Source organism: Microcaecilia unicolor, chromosome 3, assembly GCF_901765095.1.
Source record: "Microcaecilia unicolor chromosome 3, aMicUni1.1, whole genome shotgun sequence".
Classification (NCBI taxonomy): domain Eukaryota; kingdom Metazoa; phylum Chordata; class Amphibia; order Gymnophiona; family Siphonopidae; genus Microcaecilia; species Microcaecilia unicolor.
In genome coordinates this window covers 416,806,741-416,814,752 of record NC_044033.1, presented here as the reverse complement: position 1 = coordinate 416,814,752, position 8,012 = coordinate 416,806,741, and the positions used below count along the sequence as shown (strand labels likewise).

Genomic DNA, 8,012 nt, shown 5'->3' with positions numbered 1-8,012 from the left:
CCAGGACACCAACCGGGCACCCTAGGGGGCACTTTTACAAAAACACAAAAAAAGGTAAAAGAGCTCCCAGGTGCATAGCACCCTTCCCTTGGGTGTTGAGCCCCCCAAATCCCCCTCAAAACCCACTGCCCACAAGTCTACAACCAGTACTATAGCCCTAAGCGGTGAAGGGGGGCACCTACATGTGGGTACAGGGGGTTTGGGGGGGGTTGGACGACTAGTAGCATTAAGCAGCACAATTGTAACAGGTAGGGGGGGGATGGGCCTGGGTCCACCTGCCTGACGTCCACTGCACCCCCTAACAACTGTTCCAGGGACCTGCATACTGCTGCTTGGGAGGAGGGTATGACATTGAGGGTGAAAGTAAAAAGTTGTGAAACATCATTTGTTGTGGTGGGAGGGGTGGTTAGTGACCACTGGGGGAGTCAGGGGAGGTCATCCCCGACTCCCTCTGGGGGTCATCTGGTCATTTAGGGCACTTTTTGGGGCCTTATTCGTCAAAAAACAGGGTCCAGGAAAAGTGCCCTAAATTCTAGCTACAAACGCAGACATTATCGGCGAAGGGCGCCCATCTCTGTTCGGGTGATAATCACGCCCCAGTTCCGCCTTCACCACGCCTCCGACACTCCCCCGTCAACTTGTCCGCATCCGCGACGGAGTGCAGTTGAAAGCGTCCAAAGTTCGGCTTTCGATTATGCCGCTTTATTTGTTTTTGTGAGAAGAACGCCCATCTCCCGATTTAGGTCGGAACTTGGGCGTTATTCTCGTTCGATTATAAGCAGGATAGGTGCCTATCCAGCTTATTTTCGAAAGAGATCGCTGGCCATCTTCCGACACCCGGCCAAATCGGTATAATCGAAAGCCGATTTTGGCCGGCGCCAACTGCTTTCCGTTGCAGAGCCGGTGAAACTTCAAGGGGGCGTTTTGGTAGGGTACAGAAGGCAGGACGGGGAGGGACGGGGGTATGGTTACGAGATGGCTGGCTTCGCCCGATAATGGAAAAAATATGGCCAGCTCTGATGAGCATTTCGCCGGCTTCACTTGGTCCATTTATCTTTACGACCAAGCCTCAAAAAGGTGCCAGAACTGACCAGTTGACCACCGGAGGGAATCGGGGATGACCTCCCCTTACTCCCCCAGTGGTCACCAACCCCCTCCCACCCAAAACGTTTTTTTACCAGCATCTATGCCAGCCTCAAATGTCATACCCAGCTCCCTGACAGCAGTATGCAGGTACCTGGAACAGTTTTTTGTGGGTGCAGTGCACTTCAGGCAGGTGGACCCAGGCCCATCTCCCCCTACCTGTTACACTTGTGGTGGTAAATGTGAGCCCTCCAAACCCCCCAAAACCTACTGTACCCACATGTAGGTGCCCCCCTTCACCCCTTAGGGCTATGGTAGTGGTCTACAGCTGTGGGGAGTGGGTTTGGGGGGGGGATTTGGGGGCTCAGCACCCAAGGGAAGGGAGCTATGCACCTGGAAGCAATTTTTATCTTATTTTTTAATTTTTAGAAGTGCCCCCTAGGGTGCCTGGTTGGTGTCCTGGCATGTCAGGGGGACCAGTGCACTACAAATGCTGGCTCCTTCCATGACCAAATACCTTGCATTTTGCTGGGTTTGAGATTGCCGGGCTGGGTTACATTATGGCCGAAAACCGAAGCCGGCCATCTCTAAACCCGGCGATCTCAACATTTAACCTAAATGTTGAGATTTAGCCGGCCCCAACCGTATTATCGAAAGAAAAGATGGCCAGCCATCTTTTTCAATAATACGGTTTGCTCCACCCCTTTGCGGAGTCGGCCCCGAAGATGGAGGCCATCTATTTGGCCGGCGCCGTTCGATTATGCCCCTCCACAGCACCTTTTCAAAGTATATAGATGTCTTAAAAGGCCAAAATGGATGTCCATGTGCTTAAAACATTGAAGTATCAATTTTACAAATGCAGAAAGGGGGCATGTTGTTGGTGTATTTTGGGTGGGATTAGGGAGGGCCTGAAATCTGGACATCCAAAAGCGATTACCAAAGGGGAAGAAACTTCCAAGTCCAAAAAGAAGTACAAAATGGTGCTCTGATTAAGCACCTGTCCACTGGAGGAATCAAGGCAAGACAGCTCCTTAATCTCAGTGTTGCTGTCCCCCTCCCTTTCCCTTGAAAGTGAAACTGAAAGGTGATACCAGGATCCATGACAGCTTCAGATATTATGGGCATTCTTAGGAAAGAAGAAATCAAATCTGAGGAGTAGCGTAGCTACTGTAGTGGACTTTAAACCAAAGGACTCAGGTTCAAATCACCCTTTAACTCTTTTAATTTTTTGTTATTGTGAGCCCTCCAGGAACAGAAAAAATATTTACTGTACTTAAATATATAAGCTACCTGCAAGCCTGAAGGCTATTGAACTGGTGTACATTCAAGTACAGTAGATATTTTTCCGTTCCTGGATGGCTCACATTTACAAAAAAAAAAAAAAAAAGAGTTAAAGTGGGATTTGAACCTAGATCCCTTGGTGCATAGTCTTCTGCACTAACCACTAGGCTGCCACTCTGTTCTGCACAAACATCTGTGTGGCCATTTTCTAAGAATGCTACTATACAGACATCCATGTCCCTTTTCCCTGTTCATAATATGGACATTCCAGTTTGTAAAATGGCCGTTCGTGCTGGATGTCTCCAGCACACGGCCATCCATCTCACATATTTTCAAAAAGGAAATCTTGGTGTATTTCCTATTCAAAAATACAGGTGAGATGGATGTCTGGGACGTTCTGACAGGGATGTCATTATTCTGACTTGTACATCCTTTTCAAAAATGCCACTCCACATGTCTTATAAATAGTGGCCTAAGTAAATATCCTCTAAGCATAAAATTATCCTCTAAGGGGCGAGATGAAAAAATGAAATTTCTAGACAGCATTCAGAGTATAATAAACCAGGGTTACACTAAACTTTCTTAGCAGCACAGTGATCTCTTAGCTAATTTTGGTCAGTAACATTGACACAATCAATATAAAAATATTTTAAAAAGTGGCTTCTACATAGATCAGAAAGAAATTATAAACAGTAAGGGGTAATTGTGTAAGTGGGTGCCTCCTGTCAGACAGAGTTATTCTATAACAGCATCTGGGCACCCAGATTCCATTGTAGAATACTAATGTTAGTATGCCTTATATTTAAACACTTGCAGATTATCTGGCATAACTGTGGACACCTAAATGAGGCAACAGTGCACGTAACTTACAGTATTCTGTAAATTACACATGTAAATGCAGCACCACTCATGCCTCCTCCATGCTCCACCCATGTGAACATCCCCCTTGCATTTACATGCCATCAGTGATTCCGAAAGGTAGGCATCACTTAAGTGTGTCAAAGGCACCATAAATGGGCAGCAAAGCACCTATGTACACTAAGCACTATACTATAAGCTGGTACATAAGTATCATAGTGTGTAACTGCAAGGGGGAGGGGGAATTGTAAACATAGGCAGTGCGTGGGTAGGCCATAGGTGTGTCTCCCAGTGATGCGCATAGTTTATAGACTACTTTAGACTATGAGGGACATTTTCGATATGACGTCTAAATCCAACTTTACTGAAAACATCCAAAAATCAAGGGGTGAACATAGTCGTTTTTGAACCTGAAAAATGTGTGTCTTTTTGTTTCAAAAATGGCAATTTCCTAGATGTTTTTAGATGTTTTGGACTCGGTGCTTTTTTCTTTGGGACCATTTTCGAATAGAAAAAAAAAGTCCAAAGGAAAAATGCACAAAAACAAGCCATTGGAATGTCTGTGTGTGTGTGAACTGCATAGAAAAATGTCTTTAAAATGTGTTTTATAAATAGTGACGTGGACATTTTTGCAAGAAAAGCATCCATCTGCCGCTTTGTGCTGATTTTTGAACATTTTTCTTTTTCAAAAAGGAGCCCCTCTGTGTGTCACTGGGCACACCTAGGTGTGCCAACTTATGCTTGCCATTCACATGGCATAAGAGTGTGCACCAATGCCCTCCACTTACACTATTTATTATATTTGTATCCTACATTTTCCCACCTCTTTGCAGGCTCAATGTGGCTTACAATACATCATGGATAGTGGAACTAAGAAGAGAATAAACATTTGGTATTACAGAAAGATTTTGGGTTGCATGGTAATGGAGTATATGATAGTATCTAGTATTCTAGAACAGAATCTTTGTGCCAAGCACACAGAATTGGGGCACCTAGACTGAAACACTGAGTTATAGAATTGCCCCCCTCCCCCCCATGTCACTTACGCATGCCCTTACTGAATAACACTTAGCTTTTTGATGCCACTTACACATGTAAAGGAACCCCTACCTATAGAATTGCTGATATTCTGCATATTTGAACGTGCATTTGTCATGTAAATGCAGGCACCCAGTTATACAATTGCTCTGTAAGTCTAACTAAGTTTAATGGCTGGATCTTTGTCCCATACGATGTGAGTATTATCTTTGTATATAATTCATCACTACTGGGTTATGCTAGTTTACATACCCAGAATGTATGGGACCTCCCCTCATGAGTAATAAATATTTCTACTTTTGGGAATATTGGAGAGGTTTTTCACTCTGCTGTCATTCTTTTTCTATTCCCATGTACAATATGAAGAACTATAACCGTTAATAAAAAGAGAAAAATACAAGAATCTTTTTATTTACAGAGAAATAACTTGATTCTTTCTTTGTTTACAAATACTAATTCTTAGACAGCACGACTAGATATGACGAATGCAGCCATTTTTAAATATGGTTTTGTAAAAATAAGTAAGCCAGGCTTCTCAGTGTCCTTTTCAGTTTTCAACACGCTTCCGGATATTTTCAATGATTTCTTCAACACTTAATTTACCTTCAGCAAGTTGTTTGTCAATAAAATTGCGTAGTTCTTCCCATTTCTCAGAACCTCTGTCAATACCATCCCGTATCAATGTGTGCACAATTTGCATTCTTTTGCTTAATACATCATCTTTGAAGCGGGGCATTTCATCAAATGACTGCCACTCAAATGGATTAGGCACATCTACTTGAAGCTCTCCTTTGCGAAATGCAATATTTTTGCTGTTGGATAAGGACGTTTGAATGTTTTGTATCAGCTGCATTATAAAGTGAATGAATGAGTGATACTTCTCAATAGACATATCAATTAATCTTCTTATTGTAGCAACAAATTTATCGTAGGTATCATAAAACTGAGCATAAGCATCTTGTAGTTTTACAGTGATAATTTTGGTATAATATGCTGCATTCCTTTTGGCAGCTGTAGACCAGTCTTGGATCATTTCATCAGCCATGGATGATAGCTCTATCATTTTCTGTTTTCCTTTTCCTTCAGCATCTGTCAATACATCAGCAACAAGATTATAATATTTCTGCTGATGCATTTCCATGAGGCCTTTTAATTCATATGCTAGTTTTGAAAGATAGTTTGCACTATCCCCAATGTATTTAGCATTCAGGTCCTTCATAGTTTCTATGATATGCTTCAGCCATTCAATTAACTTGTCTTCAATTTCATAATATTTCACTGTCCATCCAACTACATTAGGATCCAAATACTCTTCTCGCAAAGCTTTAACATATATAAGTAACTGTTCAAGCTTTTCTGATAGATCCTGAAACCAATTATGGCTAAATTGTTGCAAATGAGAAGCATATTCCTGCACATTTTTTGCAAAAGTTTCAAGTTTTGCATTATATGAGTTAATAGCATCATTGAATATCTCCTTTGTTTGGACAGCAATGTCTTCAAAGCTTGTGGTTTGCAAGGTATCCATGATTTTTTCTACTTCTAGGAAATAACTTTGTAGTAAGCCTGAAAGTTGCTTCAGCTGTTCTTCAAGGCTGACTTTCTGGATGTCACCAAATATTTTCTTGATTCTCCTTTGTAAATCTCGAAGGAAATGTTTAATCTGTTGAATCGCTTCCTTGCCTTTGATATTTGTGTTGGTTCCAGGAACCTGGACCTCCAAATTATTCATATACTGATTCAAGGAATCATAATATTGTTGAATTACATGAACAAACTGTTCTGCAGTCATTTCTATTTGTTTTATGGCCATGGAATATAGTTCTTCACCGCTGTATGTCTTGGAATCTCCTGGTAAGTTAAATTGAGTGACCTTTAAGAACTCAATGGCTGCATCAATTAGGTTCTTCACTTTCATTTGGTATTCCCTTAAGGCATTGATACAAGCATCAAAAAAATTTGCCTTTAATTGATTATAGTTTATAACTGCTTGATCCTCAGCATCTTGATACATGTGGTTGACACTGCCCTTCATCTTTTGATACTTCTCATTTGCACCTCTGACAGCTTTGCGAAGTTTTCGATCTATTTCTTCAGCATTTTGAACGGCCTCCAAGTGTGCCCTATCTATGATATTTAGCATGTACTGCTTTATTTTCAGAGAGGCAGTTTTTGTATCCATTCCAAAATGCTCATGGTGATATTTGTCAATGCAGTTATAAATAGCATCAGATATTTTAGGAATTCTCTCTTTCAAACCTGTAAGAATTTCTTCAACAGCTTCATCTTTCCTGGAGGTTTTAATCTGAATGTGCTCTGGGTCCCTGAGGGATACTTCATATTTCAGTATAATTGTCTCTCTTTCAGGGGAGCTCTGTACAAACAAACAAAAAAACAGTGAAAAGGTAAATATGATCAAATTATAGTTAATGGCAAATAAGGATTAATTGTTATGTTATGTTATAACACAACTTCTTACTTGCCATATACCTTAACAGTTCAAGGCAGGTTACAAAACAAAGAACACCAGAAACAATCATTCTGGGAATTACAATAAAACATTCAAGCATTAAATGTGACATTTAAGACTCCAGACGAGGAAACAGAAATGTTTTCAAATTGTTTCTAAACAATGTGCAGTATGAACAACACCGGTTGACCTATTCTGTCTGCTCATTTGTCTTCCGAACTGGTTTTCAAATGCTTTAGGTAAATGCATAATACCTACTACTGCAAAATAATTTAGGGATAAATATTCAGCAGGCAGCGGTTGGTGTTCTATTAGCCACTGCCTGCCTTCCCTCAGATTCTTTATAGTGCGCTTAGATTTAGGCGCCAAAATTTGAGTAGGTTCTATAACACTGCACGTAACTTAATTTGCTTGACAAGCTAATGAGTGCTGATATCAGCAGTTAGCAAGCAATAATGAGCACTAATTGGCACTAATTATCATTTTAGGAGCACAACTCGCTAAACATATTCTGTAAGGATGTGTGCCAAACTTCTAACGTGCGCAGGCAAAAAAGGGCATGGATATGGGTGGGGAAATGGGCGTTTCTTGGGTATTCTGAAATTTAGGTGCCTAGTTATAGAATATTACCCAGTGAGGATTTATGCCATGTTTTAGTTGGTGTGAATGGATGCACACAGATTTTGGCACTGAAATATCAAGTAAGCGTATTCTGTAATCGGCGCCTAAATCTAGTGCCGATTATAGAATGTGCTTAGTCGACACTGATTTCAGTGCTGATGTTTTAGGCACCATATATAGAATCTCTTCCCTTATGCCCATATATTCAACGTCGGGCCATATCCAGGCACCGGCACTGAATATCCAGATTTGTGCAGCCGGCTATCCCTTATCCCAGTTAAGAGGTCCTTTTACTAAGTAGCTGGTGCTGCTATCAGCTGGGAGTTTCCCACACACTGCGGCCACTTTTAGTGTGGCAGTAAAATGGCCATGTTAGTTTTTTTTTTGTAATGGCCATGCTCTAATTACCCCGTTAGCGTGTGGCCATTATTGCTGGAAGGCATTACTGCCAACTATTTAGAAGGCAGTAAGGGTTTCCCTGCTACTTTCACACTAACCGGTTAGCATGCAGTTATGTGCCCACGCTACCCAATTAGCGCAGGCACTCCTACTCTCCACCCCCAGACATGCCTCAATGGCAACAAATTAAAAATATTTTTAAATGCAGGAGTAGAGTGCTCTGATGGCCAAACTACTGCAGGATGCTGCATGACTAATCCGC

General features: G+C 41.6%; 1 protein-coding gene across 1 annotated transcript in view; it reads right to left on the bottom strand.

The window, feature by feature from the left end:
* Positions 1-4,650: 4,650 nt before the first annotated feature.
* Positions 4,651-8,012, bottom strand: part of APOB (apolipoprotein B) — an 81,627-nt gene continuing 78,265 nt past the window's right edge. Inside the window, 1 exon segment of the mRNA XM_030198810.1 lies at positions 4,651-6,634. Coding sequence (XP_030054670.1) covers positions 4,808-6,634 — 1,827 coding nt within the window. The 3' untranslated portion in view covers positions 4,651-4,807.